The sequence below is a fragment of the Vulpes vulpes genome, chromosome 14, assembly GCF_048418805.1.
Source record: "Vulpes vulpes isolate BD-2025 chromosome 14, VulVul3, whole genome shotgun sequence".
NCBI classification, from domain to species: domain Eukaryota; kingdom Metazoa; phylum Chordata; class Mammalia; order Carnivora; family Canidae; genus Vulpes; species Vulpes vulpes.
This window is the reverse complement of record NC_132793.1, coordinates 116,991,504-117,009,666: the sequence shown is the minus strand read 5'-3', so window position 1 is coordinate 117,009,666 and position 18,163 is coordinate 116,991,504. Positions and strand designations below refer to the sequence as shown.

The window sequence follows — 18,163 nt, the reverse complement described above, 5'->3', positions numbered from 1 at the left end:
TTACACCCAGTATAAAACACAAGTTCCTAAGTAGGGATCACTAGGCTCTCACAACATGGCCCCAAAGTCCCTTTCCCACCACATCTCTTGCTAGCTCAACTAGGCTCCTTATGTTTTCCATGTTCTCTGAGTGTGTTTCCTTCACAGGAGTCCTTTCCCCACGGGTAAATCTGAAGCACCACTGTGCTGTAGCTTTTGGTGACTTTCCTATTACTCCACAGAGGGAAAGTGAATGGCCATTCTTCTCTTTTTCTGTAGCACTGAAATGTTATACGTTGTTCCAATTCTAATTATACGCCAACAGAGTGCATTAAGAGGCTCAGGAATCAGAAAGAACAGGACTTCCACTTTTTCCACATACTTATTGTTTTAACTCAGGAAGCTTGTTAACCTCTCAGTACCTCTTTCTCTTTATGACTTGATGGATGCAAATAGGATTATGTCTCAGAACTGAGATAAGGGTTGAGAGGAATAACTCGTGGGAAATGTTCAGAAAACTGAAATGTGTTTAGCGCCGAGGAATATTAGCTTTTATTATATGATGGGAAATATTTTTTTCATTTCTGTTCACTTTTTTTCTTTGTTTGAGGCGGGGGCTGTTTCTTGTTCATTTTAGTATTCCCAGCTTTTGGACTCTTGTACAGTAATGATAATGTTGCTAATAATAATCATATCTACTGTTCAATATTACTGGTACATAGTAAGTAAATGTTTACTGAAAAAGCTGGTTAGAAAATCACCAAATCGTGGGACTTTTGGGTCTCTTTCAGTATTATCACATTAATCTATGTTCGCTGAAATTCTAGTAATCTTTGACAGGTCTGAGAATACCCCAGGGGCCAGGGAGAGAGGGAGACAGCAGGGAAGGAAGTGTGGCTTTGGTTATTTTTGTGTGTGGAGGGGACATAAGTTTGCTCAGGAATTTCAGTGTATTTCACTTTGTGAGAGATTTCAGAATAAGGATGCTTCCAGTAAAATTGTTTCTTATAGGTTTATATATTATGTATATGAATTCCTGTTGTGTAGGTCACATAGATGTCTCTCTTGACCTCACTTTACTCAGGCCACATTGGGCTCCTTGCTGCTCCCCAAAAACAGCAAGCAGAGTCCCATCTTTGATCTTTGCACCTGCTAATCTACTGGAATGCTCTTCTGTCAGATATCTGCAGGAATAACTACCTTAGCTCATCCTACAAGTGTTTGTGCAAATGTCACCCTCTCAAGGAGACCCATCCTGCCACTCTAATTAATTCTACAACACCCACTCTCCATTCTACCTCTTTTTCTCTATTTTTCCTTGTTCTTGTGGCTCAAATCACCTCCTGGGATATATGCCTCACTTGATTATTACATTTGTAGTTTATTTCCTGTGCCCCACCCCAACCCATTGAAACATCAGCCTCACTAGAACAGGGAACTTCACCTGTTTTGTTCACTGTGGTGTACTAAGTGCTTAGAACAGTGCCTGGCATACAGTAGGTGCTCGATATTGGGTAAATAAAAGTATTAATCAGATGGAGCTTTGGGAAAGAAAGAGCTCCAATGATGAAGAGATGGGTTTGTTTAGAAACCCTCCAAGGCAGGAGCAGATGCAGCCCAAGGCTCATATGACTCCATGATTTCTTTTCTAAACCCTCGCCCTTGTGTGGGAAGGGAGTCTTCTCTTTTTCTGGTGACTCAGCAGACCTCATGCCCAGAACCCATGCTTCCCTTGATAGGGTGGGGGTGGGGGTGGGGAGCGGGGGGTGTTGGTTCTTAGCTATGGAGGCAGGCAAACTGTGTGTATTATTTTGGAGGTGAGGGTTGCTGGATCCTGGGGCAGAGGGTGGAGAGAGTAGACTTGTGGAGAAAGAGACAAAGAGAAGAGAGGCCTGTGGGTGAAATCTGAGGGTCAGCCAAGGGGTGATGGAGCACAAGTGGGTGCGTTACTGACCCCATAACTGTTAAGCTCACAGCCAGTTTCTCCTGTGATGTAGAAGAGCCAAACAACCTTGACAAGGGGCATAATTTTTCATATTCCTGTAACACCTTTGGTTTGGCAAGTGAGTTTTTTTGCTGAAGATGTTTTTTGCTTAATCCAGGGATAACTAATTGTGACCCACGGGGTGAGATGTTTTTTTTTTAAAAGATTATTTAATTCTAATGCCTTACATAGGCACACAATCTCGACCTTCTGTGGCTTTATATCCCAGGCCTGGGACTCACATGTTTACATTACCTTACAGCACCTTATTTGCCTGGGTCCCAATCTACATTTTGTGCAGTGTGAATTCAAGGTAAAGAGTCAACAAGATAGTCTCTGGAGTCAGAAGAAGAGGGTGCCCTCCTCTCTCTAGTCTCTGGCTCGACAGCTTCTGCATAGACACCTGTACCTCTTCTCAGTGATGAGCAGTAACTACCCTTCAGATGGGTCTCAGATGTAGAAAGAGAAAGCTCTACTCTCATTTCCCCCACTATTCCCATCCCCAGCTAAAGAGACATTCTGTGTAACATGTAGGAACTAGATTTGAAGAGAAAGAGACCTACTAGTTGGGATGATGAATATATTAGGATGTACATTAGTTTCCTAGAGCTGCTGTAACAAGGTACCATAAACTGGGGAGCTTAGAACAACAGAAATTTATTCTTGTATACTTCTGGAGACCAGAAGTTTGAAATGAAAGTGTTGCCAGCATTGATTCCTTCTGAGGACTATAGGAGAAGGGCTCTTTTCTAGCTTCTGGTGGCTTGCTGGTTATCTGTTCCAGTCCTTGGTTTCTACTATATCATCTTGTGTATGCCTCTTCATCTCATCCTTTTTACAAGGACGCCAGTCATATTAGAGTAGGGTGGGACCTAATATGACCTCATTCAAACTAGTTACATCTGCAAAGATCACATTTTCAAGTAGTGTCACTTTCTGAGATAATGTGGGGTATGATTATGAATTTGGGGGAGACAATTCATTCTACATATGGTGTAATTAAGTTTCCAATTGTGAAATTATTGAAGATTAAAAACCAGTAACTTCTTCTCATTTTTATACAGAAGAAAGTTGAAGCTCAGAGATGTTTCAGAGTATGGCAGGGGGAGGGGGAAGGACATGCTCACTTCAGAATTTTAGCCCCATCTCTTACAAGCCACATGACCTAGAATCACTTATTACCTGGCATTGCCTAGCAAAGGTGATAAAGGTCAAATGGGGCCATTGGCATGAAGATGCTTTATCAATTCTAATGGGCATACATGAATAAAGGGTAATTTTTTTAAGGTCACAATGCAAGTGACAGGCCAACATGCCATAGGTGTCTGTGGAATATCACAATTAATCTGGAGTTCTTTCCTTAGACACAGCATCCTGTCTGTGGAGGTCAAGGCAAAAAATCTGAGACTTGCATGAGCAGGGTGGGGGGATATGTGACAGCAGTTGACTCATGGCATATAAAAATTGGAATTTGACCAGGCTGGTGGATCCAATCCAAATCTAGGGAAACTCATAAACATTAGGTGCCTTTACTCTTTTAATTGGTAAAATTCTGAACAAAATGATGGCTCTTTTTTGCTAGCATAAGACTGTGAGGTCCAGGGAGGGTAAATATGCACACTTTAGGGTGAGGTGCATAACAAAGGCCAGTTTGAGAGTTGTGGAAAATTCCGTGGTGGAACTCAAAGCCACCAAAAGATCACCCAATACGCAACCAGCAGGGCAGAGTCAGACTAGGGTTTCCACCAAGTCTCCTCACTCACTAGCTGTGTTAATGGTTGGAGCAGAGGGAGTCAGTTTAGTTAACTTCATGATTTATAATTTCTCCTCTGTTAAATGAGGATAAAGCACAGTTAGTGGGAGTAGAGCCAGGCTCAGCCATTCTGAAGTGTAGTCAGGCAGTACCTAATGAAATAAGCACACATGCATCTCATGAGCCAGCAATGCTACTGCTAGTAGAGAGCTAGAGAAAGTCACACCCAGTGTGCGAGGGGACAGGCACAACAATGTTGCTGACCATAGCATTATTTGTGAAGTCTGAGAAGTGAAGACAGACAGCCAGGTCATCCACCATTAGAAGAATGAATGAGTACAGTACTAAGGCAGCAGCTAGAAGATACGGACTAGAGCATCGGTGGTGCTGGGACTAGCAGCATAAGCATCACTTGGGAATTTGTTAGAAACAGAAACTCTTGGGCTCCTCCCGGTTCTAATGAATCAGAAAATCTGGGGTAGGGCCCAGAAAATTGTTTTGACAAGACCTCCTTGAGATTTTGTTATATGCTTGAGATCAGGAACCACTGAAGTAGAGGTACCCATGGATCAATATTAAACATAGTCTTGGGACGCCTGGGTAGCTCAGTGGTTAAGCGTCTGCCTTCAGCTCAGGGTGTGATCCTGGAGTTCTGGGATCGAGTCCCACGTCGGGCTCCCTGCATGGAGCCTACTTCTCCCTCTGCCTATGTTTCTGCCTCATTCTTTCTGTGTCTTTCATGAATAAATAAATACAATCTTTAAAAAAAAACATAGTCTTAGGTCAGGAAGAAAGAGAGATAGAAAGAAAGAAGAAAAGAAAGAAAGAAAGAAAGAAAGAAAGAAAGAAAGAAAGAAAGAAAGAAAAAGGAAGGGAGGAAGGGAAGTTTCTTGCTCAATGGAATTTATTTAAGTTAAAAGCATACCCAAGCACAAGAATATTTGATAATAGAGACCCTCATTCTAAAGAGTTTCCTCCATATGAGAATGGAAATGTGAGAAGGAATGAGTGATGAAGAGAAAGAAAGAAAGAAGCTCTGGCCCTTTAAACAAATGCTGATGTTGTCTCATGACCTGAAGAGTGTGTTCCACTTGATTTTCTGCACCTGAGATTCTGCACAAACACATAGGAAAGATGCTGAAGACACCTAGCAACTAGCACAGCATGGATTACACCCTGCCCTTGTGCTAGACACAGTTCTCAGGGTCATGTGCACCCCCTTACTGGCTTCTCGCAGTAACCCCGTGATGCACCTGCTCATATCATGCCTTTTTCAGAAATGAGGCCACTAAAGCAAGAAAGCTCAGGAAATGTGCCCCAGATCATGTGGTTAGGAGCACATAGAAGCCTCTCAAATCCTTTACGTTTTGCAGGTTTAGCTCAACAGTTCTTGCCTTTCAGTGGCCATTTGACAATGTCTCAAGACTTATTTAGTTGCCACAACTGGGAAAGGCCTTCTAGCCTCTCCAGGTGAGTAGGGGACAGGGATACTGCCACACCTCCTACAAAGCACAGCAGCTGTCCTGCCCTAAATGTCAATAGTGATGACGTCAGGGAAACCCTGACATACCTCCCACACAAAACCTCTCCCGTCTCCTCCGAGTCAGTATTTGCAAATTTTGTTCAGAAGAATGCATGCATGCCACACATTTTATATAGTTATATTCCATTTGTATAGGTGACCTTAATGTTGGGAAATAACATGACCCAATGCCTAAATTAACAAGATGCCCAGGTTTCCCCTTGATCAGCAAGCACTTTTATCAAGTAATGGCTCAGGTTTGCCATTACTTTATGATGACTTTATAATCCCTGGTCTGTGATGGGTCCTTTCTCATAATTTCAGCTTATATTTGTGATAGTCTATTTATCATGTACCAAACATATCTTAGTTTAATTACTTCATACAGCGATTCATGGTTCTACAGGGCTTTTTTTTTTTTTTTTTTTGCCATAAGCCTCAATCCATATGCATATTATAGAATGATTTCTGTTGGTTTCCTGACAGTGCATAACCATCATTAGTATCACATGCTCAAACTTTGGATCATTGCTAAGTGAGAATGATTTCTCCCTCTTCTGAATTTGTGTATTTATGTTTCATTTGGTACTTTGTAACTTTGAATATAGGTGTCTCTGTGGCTTTTTGATATGGTAAGCTCTTTGAAGTCACATCTGAATTGTATTTTCCTGATGCCATGGTTTACGCTTGATGTTCATTAAAATTTAAACTGCAAGAACAATATTACATGTTTTGAAAAAGGTAATTTATATATAATTACCTGTCCCTTCTGCCCCTTTTTCCTTCATAATATTTACTTGACCACATTTCATTCAATGTTTAATGTATAATTCTGGCAAGTAGGAAAGATTAGATAAATAAGTCATGAAAGATGCATATTGGAAATTTCCCAGAACAGTTTTCATATGCATTCTCAAGCCGATATTTTTACTGCCATTTGCTTCTCAAAAAGAAATGGATTTGAAATATAAACATTTATTCATATGACTCAAACCTCTAACTTTATCCAAGTTAACCCACGGGATGCTGATCAGCACAACATGAGGTGAAGAGCAGAAACCAACAGATGGGGCCAGTGAATGTGTGCCTCTGTGACCCTAATCACCTCACCATGAGTATTTCTGGGCACCCACCTGCTAAGTGAAAGGTTAGCATCCAACAGCTAGGGCCATCCTTGCTCTAACAGAAGCCATCACTGCACCACTGAACTGACACTGTGTAGATTTCCCTTTCCTACCATGGTACTCCTGTAGTTTGTTTCCATTTTGCTAAATGATACCACCATCCCCTCATAAACTAGACTAAAAAATGATTTTATGACTACTCTGTTTTCCTCATTTTCTATATTAATCAACAAGTCTTACTGATGACGTGGTCTCCAAAATAGATCTTAAAATCTGCCACTCCTCTCTTCCTGCTCCCCTTTAGTTCAGCCTCCAGTAGCTCTTATTGGATGACTATAATGACCTTGGGCTGGGGCAATGCATTCTTAATCTTGCATTTGAATATAGGTCTAGCTGGCTCCAAACCTTCGCTTTCCTCAAAGGGGACTTTCAGACGCAAATAAAGCATTTTCTGGTCTCTCAGTTTAGAAATAGGACCACTACTGGGCTTCCAGCACCTGGAGATCTGAGGAACAAACTTAATGGCAACAATCAACTCAAAACATTACATGCCTCATGAACTGAAGTCTAAAACCCCCAAGGATGCTCTCCTAAATCTCTAGTCTTCTTGACTATGACTACCTCAAATTCTCAACTCTTATACATGTTCGATCATTTCAGTTTATGATTTATTTTTGTCATCATACACATTCTGTAGTATCAATTCAAGCATGAAATGTAGCCCTTCCTTTAATTTACACTCATGTGCCCACACACAGCATCTTGTGCTTGGTTAGGGAGGAAGAGAAGAGCCAAGAGTTACTTACCTCATGTCAACAAAAACTTCAAATGAAATACCAGACATCCTCTTTCTTAAACATTCTCTGGCCATCCAACCACAGGGGATTTCACACCGGTGAGTTCACAGCCCCTGGCCCTCCTGCTATTAGGCTACCCATTCCTCTTCTCTCACGCAGAGGGTTTAGCCACATCCTTTGTGCCTTAGCTCCCGCTAACATCCAGTCCTCAGGGGGCACTCCTTTTAACCTCATAAAGCTTATTAGTGTTACTCCAAAAGAAGATAATTTCTTCCTAAGAAGAATTCTCATTCATATGCTAAGATAATAAATTGTTATTCTGCCTATAAAAGGCATGAAGATTTCAACTCAAGTTAAATATTTGTAGTATTTTGAGTTTGCTATCATCCCCACAATTGTTTATTAAGAACTTCTTATGAGTTTGGCATCATTTTGTTGCCACGGACATCATAATAGTGTGCAAAATCCAGGAAGCGTTTTGCTGTCATAGAATATAAATTCTGTGTGTTTAATAGTGCCATTTACTGTTAATGGGTAATTACAAAATGAGAAAACTTTGCAAGAAAGGAATCCAAACCTATGAAGTCACAGCACATGAGGATCTACCTAGACCGGGGATCTGGGAAGGCGTCCACAGGAAGTGAGGATGGAGATGATTTTTGAAGCAATGGTGTGCTGCCAAAGGTTTAACAACTTGCTCTGCAGGGGCGTGGGAAGGGAACAAGCCCTGATGTGTAGCATCTGCCAGTTTCCATGGTCTATATGTTCTTTCTGTCTGGTTCCAGGCTATCATGTGGCATATGTGACTATGGAGGGTATAGTATAGTAACTATAATAGTACAGTATATGCAAGTACATTAACCACCATCATACAGCAATTTTGCCACACAGAAATGACCTTATGAGCAAAGATACTGTGTGCTAACACTTCTATCTAAAGTGTAGAATATGGGACGCCTGGGTGGCTCAGCGGTTGAGCATCTGCCTTCAGCTCAGGGTGTGATCCCAGGGTCTGGGATTGAGTCCCGCATCGCGCTCCCTGCATGGAGCCTGTTTCTCCTTCTACATGTGTCTCTGTCTCTGTCTCTCTCTCTGTGTCTCTCATGAATAAATAAATAAATCTTTATAAAAACTGAAGTGTAGAATCTAAAAAGGCTGAAATCATAGAAAAAGAGTATTGAATGGTGGTTGCCAGGGGCTGGAGGTGGGATGGAGGAAATAGCGAGATATTGGTCAAAGGTAAAATGTTCCAGTTACAAGGTGAATGGGTTCAGTAGATATCATGTATAGCATGGTGATTATAGTTAATAATACTATGAATATATATGTATATATATAAAGTTTTTCATAATATTGTGAATATATATACATATATATGTATATATATAAAATTTCTCTCTCTACATATATATGTATATGTACTATACACAGGCATATTAAAAGGTGATAAAAGAATAGATCTTAAATGTTCTCAACACAAGAAAGAAATGGTAATTACGTGATATGATGGAGATACTAGGTAACACTATGGTGGTAATAATTTTGTAGTATATAAGTGCAGCAAATCAGCCCATGTATACTTTGAACATACACAAGGCTACATGTCAATTATATCTCAACAAACCTGGAAAACAAAAAGCATAGGGAGTAGGGCAATGTAGCAAAAAAATATCAGGAAATTATATCATGAGTATTTATTACCTTGTTTTAATATAATTTATTTCATTTTAAAATAAAAGCTCCGTTTAACAACCAGCTTATAAAGTTCTTGAAAATGTAATAGTCAGCCCTGTGAGCCCCTGCAAATTGTATCCAGCAGCACAAGGATGGAGTGGGTTTAACTAGGCATGGGGGGTTCAACAGAGGTAGCAGTAGGTACAGAGCCCCTGTGATGAGAGGGACCTTGGCCAGGTCTCTAAGGCTTTTGCTCTTCACCCAAATAATAAGGGAAGCCCTCACAGGTGTATAAGCAGACGTGGAATGATCAGAATGTACTTGGAAAAGGCCTATTGAGGAGAAGGAGGGTTCCTGTTGTCACTGAGTGGTTTTGGTTGAATTTGAGTAAAAGCACAGGGAGAGGATTCAGGCTCTGGATAGAGACTATCTTTCTCAACTCTGAAATTTTGTGATAATGAAAGACTGAAGTTTTTGAGGACAGATAGAAGAGGTTCTCAAGATGCTATCTTGTGCATTATAAGTAGGTATATAACTATGCCAGCAACTTGAGGCCAGAAAAAAAAAAAAAAAAGCCTTGTCTTTAAAATAAATAGCCACAGGAAGCAAAGTGAGTCAGGTGTTTTCTCTTTCTCTCTCTCCCTCTTCATGCATTCCTATTTTTGAAACATCACTTCCTCGAAGTGTCAGACAATTATATCTGCTAATATATTTTTGCCAGCAAGATCCTAAAAAGAATGATTTGAGTTATTTATGCCATTCCTTCTTGGCGGGAGTGAATAGGACAGTAAATGCTGCAATGTTTCATTTTAGGAAATTCCTTGTGCAGGGGATTTCAGAGAGCACAACCCAAGATTAGGAAAACTGATGAAGAGCCTCAAGTAGGAGGGAAAATAATCTGCTGGAGACTTCCTTTCTCTTTGTGCCTGCTAGGGCACTGTTGTCTCTGGCCCTCTCAGCCCCCAAGGTTTAGCCACAGCTTCCTGCCTCCATACTGTCTATCTTATGGTGTCTCTGCCAGTGTCTGCTCTAATCTTCCCCATGGCAGGAACCCTGAAGCTAGCACAATGCTTCTGTCCACCCATCCACCCTGTGCCACCACCCGCCTCCTGACACCATACTCCTTGGGTCACTGCTACTTCAGACACTCCTGACAGCAGCCCCCCTTCTCACTTTCACTGTCCACTCAGAGTCAGACCCCATTCATCCTGGCTGGAGTTAGCCTTAAGAAAAATGGCTTTGGGGGCAGTCAAATTCTTGCTTCATTATGTATTAATTATGCAACACTGGGTGGGCTAGGGAACATCTCTGGGCCTTAGTTTTCTTATCTATAAAATGGGATATGAATATTCCCCATTTTTTTTCCAGGTTAGACGTTGAGGAAAGGAGTATATTAAAATTCTCAGCACATCAGTGAATAATAACAAATTATCTTCTGTGATTATTATCTTTATCTGTTCCCTAGACTTCCTTGCATTTATGTGCTTTTGAAAGTCTCATTAATTTAGTTATTCTTTCTGAGTATCTGCTATGTGTCAGGTACCATGTCTTCCAAGTTCTCTTACTGGGGTCATGATTCATAGGAGCTATTTACCCAATGCCTGTTATATTTTGTCCAGAGGTTCTTTTATAACTTTTCAGAGAATTTTAGCTTTGTGTTGCTGTGGAGCTAAGTGCTTAGAGATCCACAGAGAATGAATAGTGAAGTGCCTGGCCCCGGAGAGCTGACATTTCTGCATGCCTACCATACATTGATGCCATTCTCCTAAAGAGTTGGTTCTGGAAGCATGTTTTCAATACTTACTTCTTTAAAGTGCATCTTTAAAGTTAGTCTTTTTTTTTTTTTTTTTACTACCAGCCCATTAGATCAGCATACTCTTTCACTATCTTTTAGGAGTGCTAATAAGGAAAGATAACAGACCCAATAAGCACCTACCAAGTGTCTACACTACCGTGGGATCTCATTTCCTCTCTGCAATAGCCTTGTGAAGAGCTTCAACTGATTTTGTGATTGAGTTAGCCAAAGTTCAGAGAAATTACGAAACTTATTCCCAATCCCAGGACTTGCAAAGCCTGAACACACCTGACACCAAAGCCTGACCACTTTGCTGCATGCAATGCTATCAATCTACTGATAATCTTATAGCTCCAGCATTCTGGCTTAGAGCCAACACTGATCACCTCTCACGACATTATGGCAAAAGCAACAGCGTTATAGAATCAGATGAGGGAAACATGACATCCCTTAGCCCAATCTTTCTCTCTTTATTCGGGTTCCCTTTTAAGAAGACTAGTCTATTGACAATTTTGTCCTTTTCATAGTTGAAGGAAGCTCATAAAAGAAAAGTTTGGTGGACTCACCATTGAAAGCACAACAATTTAGCAAGACATACGGCTGGATGACTTGCATCTGCATTCACCATGAGTCTTCTATGTTATAGCCAAATCCCAGCTGCCATAATAGACAGAACCATTGAATTTTCTTCACTGTCAAAATGTTTTCTGTCTGTGCTTGTTCAGAAAGCTCATTCCTTTCTGGCTTCTCTGTAAGGATCTGTAAATACCTTGGTCTATTTGATGGGTGCAGTGAACAAGGAGAACCAAATCAAGTTGAAGTCCCTGCTAGCTATTCATAAGCACACAAAGCTGCTAGCAGGAGTCTGCTGGCTCTGGGACAAAGCAGGTGAGCAGAGCCAAGGTGGAGCCAAAAGTCTGACCCACACCTGCTATTGACATCAAACAGTTGCATGTTCCCGTGGTGCTCTTTTCATATGTTCATAATGCTAAGTTTAGGAAACTTAAGTCTCTCCCACCCTGCCCCTACTCCCAAACCAGGAATCTTCCTTCCTAGAGTGAAGGTAGCAAATGTGCCTTTTCTTTCTTTATTTGTCAGCATTGTATGAGATTGGATGCTAGTCATTTGCTATGTACATTTCAAATATCTTCTCCCAGGTGTATGTTTGCCTTCTTATAGTTCTCATGGAATCTTTTGATGAATAGAGGCTTATCTTCCATTTCAAATAGATTAGAACAGTACTTTACAAAGAGTTTTGAGACCTGGGCAGGCTCAGTAGGAAAGAGCATGATGATCTATTAAGAATGGTTGTAAACCATGAACACCATTGGAGCTGCCATTTCATAGCCCTGGAGCAAGATAGCTAAGTAGTTAAATGGATTTCGATTTAGGTTTCTACCAGTGCACCCATTGGATGGGACAAGTGAATGGAATGATAGAAATTCATGAAAAGAGCACAGATAGTATCAACCATCAGCAGATATTAGAAAAACACACATATTCTCTTTCTCTCAAGGGACAGGTATATTTCTCCATCACCAAGGAGGTGATGTAAGCTCTAGATTTGAAGAGGATTTTTGCCAAGTAGAAAAGAGAACATCTCAAGAAATGTAAATGGGGAGTGAGTTGAACAGAATGGTGTGCTCGGGAAGTCCACACAGTTTGGTCATCACAGGTGTAACAGATGACGGTAAGAGAGGAAGCTGAAGAGGTTGCTGGATTCTGTCATCACAGACACACTCTGCGTATTAAGAGGTTGAGACTTTATTATGGGTGGTGGGGTGTCAGGTCCTGGTCCTATCTTATACTTAACATCAGGGTGAAAATGTGTAAGATAATAGGATAAAGCTTGAAAGAAAGACAGAATCGTGGGAGCGTGAGGCCAGGAAGTGCTTAGAATTTAGTAGGCGGTAAGTTAGTAGTACTAGCTGGGTCTTATGTCAAGGAGCTGGGCTCAGACTTCATGTTTGGCTTTAGCAGAAGCTTCTATCTGAGAATAGAAAATAAGTCATGGAAGAATAAGTTTGGGATTCAGTCTCTGAAATATTGGGTTTAATGAAAGTAATGGGTAATTAATAGAGCCTCAGGCCCAGGGGTTGTAGTAGCAATCCAGTTATCAAACTTGGAGTTCAGGGGGAGAAAAAGAGGCTAGGGCCTGGGACTAGTATTGGGCCATCATGTGAGCAGTTGGCCTTGGGAATGACAAGGATATTCTATTTCCAGAACTGAGGCAGAAGGTCAGATGTGACCAGAACAAAGCTGACCTGACACTCAGAACTTTCAGCTAATGTGTTGCCTGCAGCCTTGGCTGAGCAAAGGGGCATAAGCTGCACAACTTCAGAGGCCTAGCTTTCAATCCCTGCTGGGTCCTTTGTCTCTACAGGCTCTTGAACAAAGCCGGTCCTCCATTAGAGGTTATGCAGCTCTGACATGTCAAATGAGATTAATGTAGAGCAAGGTGAGCAAAGATGGGGGAACAGTTCTCCTAGCTGCAGGGTAGGAACTCAGAGTTGTCTTATCAGTCCTGACTGCTTCGTGCTCGCCTCCCCCCAGCCAGAACTCTTAGAATTGTGCCAAAATAGGAGATTTAAGGAGTTCTAGAACCACTCCTAGTCTCACCAATCTTGTGAGCCTGACTCTGGCCCAGTTTTGACTAACCTAGAGTCTGTCCCACATTCTCAGCCTATGCCTCAGTTCTCAAAGGAAGGGCTCAGGTACTGCTCAGCTGAATGACCTTGGTCAAGTGTTGACTCCCTTGAACACCTACTTTCTTATGTGCAATACAGAGAGAATAATCTCAGCTTCACGGGGTTGTTAAGAAGTTTCCTTATGAATGTTGATGACATGTATATAATACACACTGAACATCTTTGCTAAGTGCTACACAGATGTGGTGGTCTCTACGATGGCCATGATGGTGATGTGATCACGGCCTCTGATGACTGCTTTGCTTTCTGAGTCATACTTACTGGTCTTACTAGCACACTTGCTCCAGAGACAGGTGAGCAGGTGTGTGGGTTTGTGCAGAAGCAAGATACATATAAACAGAAGAGCATATGGCAGAACTAGAAGAGAAATATAGCTAGGGAGAAAGAGCCAGTAGCCAAATTAGGTTGATTTTATTTAAATATTCAATGGCTCTTTTGTGGCTTCAGGAAAAAAGTAATTATATAATTATTATGCAAAAGAATATGCAAATGAAGAGTGCGCAAATAAAGGAACTATCAGAGAGGCTTTGGACAAGTCCAGTAATCCATGGGATTAATATCACGTCATGGCATGTAAGACCTATTTGTCTTGGGTAGCCAGAATTGAAACTTCCCTTTGCCCTCCTGCTGACCTGTGTTCCTTTGTCTTTCTCTTTGTCTCTGTATAGCTCTTTAACCCTTTGCATACTGCATTTTACTGTAATTTTCTGCTCATCTGTCTTACCTACCAGACAATGAACTTTTTGGAGGTGAGGACTACATATACATTTTACACTTGTTACCTGGCACAAGATAGTCAATGCGACTCAGCATTGTAAAAGGAATAAAAGTCAGCAGCAGTGAAACCTCCCCGACACAGGATTTAAAGCAGTTCTCAAAGGACACACATGAAAATGTAGTTTCATGGAAAAGAGGTGAACAGAAAGTCAAACAAACTGAGATTGTGTATAGCAAGGAGACATCTGCAACGCATCATCAATAGTATTGGCTGGATGAATAAGAAAGCCTTCTCACCAACAATATATGAGCAGAAGAATAGAAGCAGAAGTGAGTGAGATCCCTCCAGGAATAATGGAGGCAAGGGGAGACCAGATTGCCGAAGGCTAAGTTATTGAGCCACTATATTTAAAACTGCCTTTGAAAAGAAGATTGAATGAAAACAAAGAAGTTGTGCAATTAGGATGTATTTTTCTTTTGTGTTCTTATCTGCTTCTCCCACAAACTATTTTTGGTAAGTTTGCATTAACTTTCCAACAAAATGCCAATTAAAGCAACTTTTAATAGGCTGTGTTTAAAAGACCGAATCCAAAGAGGAGAGTGTGTTAGATCCGTGCGTCAGTGTGGAAACCAGATTCTTAATCCTACTTGGATAATAACTGAAATTCTCTGTTGTTTTCACCCGGGAGAGCAACATATTCAATGGAAAAGCAAACTCTCCAAGTGGTGATCCGGAATGCACACATCTAGTACTGCAATGACTTTCTCCCCTGTTTCTTTCCTTTTTTTCTTCCCGCCCAGGCCCTCCCTTACCAATAACTTGTTTTCCAGATAGTGTCAAATGACACCCAAGCACTCATGTTTATAATATAAACTGACAATAGGCTCAGGTTTGTGTTGGCAGTTGGAATGTTATACATGACATTAGTGCTCCCCTCTTTCTGGGAAGATGAAGTAAAGCACACCACAGTGTTTATATTTGAATTACAGGTGTTCTGGGCAGGATTCCAAATACATTCATGACTTTTGTTGAAAAACAACTTCAAAGTGGAACCAAAGATTTAGCCTGGTCCTGCCTTTCCTGATTGACCAGGTTCTGACTTCTGTCCTCTAGCTCCACATCTTGGTATTCTCTGCCTGCTTTTTCTTTTCCTTTCCTTTACTGTATAATGCCCTTTCATCCATGGAGTCTCCATAGGCATCATCTCTCTACAGCACTTGTGCTAACCCTTTCCTCAGTGTTTATCCCATGCAATTGTCATTACTTTTTTTTTTTAAGGTTTTATTTATGTATTCATGAGAGACACACAGTGAGGCAGAGTTACAGGCAGAGAGTGAAGCAGGTTCCCTGGGGGGAGCCTGATGTGGGACTCAATCCCAGGACTCCGGGATCCAGACCTGAGCCAAAGGCAGATCCTCAGCCACTGAGCCACCCGGGTGTCCCACAATTGTCATTATAATCACTCATCAGTCTCCTTCCACAAATACTGCAGGCTAAGGATGGGTCTTTACTGACCACAATATCCCTGCTAATGTATAGACTATGCTATAAGAGCTCTGTATGTCTATAAAATGAGAAAGTTTTAAAATGTATAGATATCTACCTACATACATAGTTTATAGACAGATATGGATGCTGGGTGATGGGTGGATGTGGATAGTGGGATAGACAGGTAGGTGGACACGTGGGTGAATAATAGAGCTCAGGGGAGGTCACACAGGGATGCAAAGCCAATGTTTTCTTATCACATTCATTCTTTGTGACGTTCTCATTCAGCTCTTTGGGAAATTCGAAAGGGTGTTTTCTCTTATTGATATCAAATTAGCCAATTTCCTTCTCTATTCCTTTCCTGGAAAGGTAGAAGGTAAACCAATTTTTTAAAATCAGTACCTAATTTTGCACAGTCACCTACAACTGATTTAGTTTTCTTTTGAAGGCAAATAAGAAAACAATGTTTTTGCCAATTGTATCTGATAAGACAGGTATCGAATGTTCAGTCCGTAGGAGTCCATCCACTATACAAACAGGAATGAAGAGCAGGTGTGGCGGAGGGAATCATGTGTAGTCACAAGAGGGCTAGAAGGAGTGGTCGCCCTCTTGCCGTGATGTCTCTTCTGCTAAATGGAATCAAACTGGTGGACAAAAGAGGTTGTCAAGAGGAAGTTTGCTGACACCGTGTTCCTGGTTTATATGTGGTATCATTAACGTGAGAAACTCATAGCTCTTATGTCTGACTTCTATGGAGAAATTTGGGGTAGCTGCATTTGATAGGAAAAATCTCCAGCCCACAAAGTTGAACACAACACCCGGAGGCAGAGGGAATTCATGTTTTCTTCAGGAGTGAAATGTGGGGTTTTGACGGAGTTAACTTGGTAAATCTGACCTTTCCTCTTATGGTAGCTACATTGGTAATCAGATCTGGATTCACAACTGGGCAATTAAAAAAATCCCAGGATGGGAGAGGAGTGCCTGAAACTAGTATAGCTGAAGGTGTTTACCAGGTGTGGGACCTTGAACAAGTCATTTTTAGCCCCTGGAAAATGAAAAATATGGGCTAAATCCTTACTGGATTTCTTTCTAAGTAATTATTTGGATGTTTATAAGAATCTTATAAAGAAACCTATATATTTAAATTTTTAAATCTTATCTTTAAAATGTTGAATTTTCTTCTCCTTCTCCTTCTCCTTCTTCTCCTTCTCCTTCCCCTTCCCCTTCTCCTTCTCTTTCTCCTTCTCCTTCTCCTCTTTCTTCTTTTCCCCCAATATCACTAAGATCAATGGAGGAATGCAAGACCCACATTTTTCTATGTGTCCTCCTGTGTGCAATACATCAACTTTTTCTCCTAACTTTAAATACAGGTTTTCAGTTTATATGTTACAGAGAATATATTAGTTCATCCATTATGAACAATTTCTTAGGAACTGCTGGGAATTGTTCATAAAACCTGGGTTAAGTAACTTGGCTGTAAATATTTATACTACTGTATGATGATATTAAAAAAGGACTATAAAATATTAATGAAAACACTCCCAGACCCACCCAGTGTGACTGTGGCTAATTTATCCACCCTCTCCTGGTCTCAAGTTCCACATCTATGAAATCAAGATTCTTCTGATTGCTTGCATTCTTATAAAGATTCAATGAGATAATATAAGGAAAACATGCTTCAGAGAAATGCCTGGAAATGCTTCATATATAGGAAACTCTCAGAAAACATCTGCTATCATGAAAATAAAATCATCTGGAATCCATCTCACCTGTCCCAGGATCAGTGATGGTGATATCTTTGCTAGTTTGGTTTCATTGATTTCCTGCATCTCACCTAGTCAGATATACTTTAAAAAATCTAAAAATCGGGGGGATCCCTGGGTGGCTCAGCGGTTTGGTGCCTGCCTTTGGCCCAGGGCGTGATCCTGGGGTCCTGGGATTGAGTCCCGCGTCGGGCTCCCGGCATGGAGTCTGCTTCTCCCTCCTCCTGTGTCTCTGCCTCTCTCTCTATGTCTATCATGAATAAATAAATAAACCTTTAAAAAAAAATCTGAAAATCGGGATGCCTGGGTTGTTCAGCGGTTGAGCGTCTGCCTTCAGCTGACGTCATGATCCTGGGGTTCCAGGATTGAGTCCCACATCAGGCTCCCTGCATGGAGCCTGTTTCTCCCTCTGCCTATGTCTCTGCCTCTGTGTGTGTGTGTGTCTTTCATAAATAAATAAACAAAATCTTTTAAAAAATCTGAAAATCATCAGTGCTCATGACATATAAAATAGGAGGATATTTGAGATGGGGACTATGAGTATTGTATAGTGCATTTTGTATAGAGTCCTCTTCCAACCTTTTGATTGGCACATGGCCAAAGCCCAAATTTGTCAGCATGGCAGCCAAGACCAACTCCTAATCTACTTTTTCCAGCTTCAATTCTCACTGCTTCTCTACATAAGCAATTATATTAAGAAGATTTCTCCTCTAACATTCCTGGGCACCTGCTCATTTACATTTTGATCCAGGAACACTCAGAGTGGTCTTCATCAAACAAAACACCCGTATGTTGCCTAAGTGTCAGATGGGAGGGGCATTGACAGTGTAGAACAGAAGAAAAGCCAAAGCCTTTGTG

At 41.1% G+C, this 18,163-nt stretch overlaps 1 protein-coding gene across 1 annotated transcript in view; it reads right to left on the bottom strand.

Annotated features, from left to right (window-relative positions):
- CLNK (cytokine dependent hematopoietic cell linker) overlaps window positions 1-11,475 on the bottom strand; it is a 201,307-nt gene extending 189,832 nt beyond the window's left edge. The window contains exon 1 of the mRNA XM_025998330.2: window positions 11,195-11,475. Coding sequence (XP_025854115.2) covers window positions 11,195-11,197 — 3 coding nt within the window. The 5' untranslated portion in view covers window positions 11,198-11,475. The remainder of the gene's footprint in view (window positions 1-11,194) is intronic.
- Window positions 11,476-18,163: the final 6,688 nt, after the last annotated feature.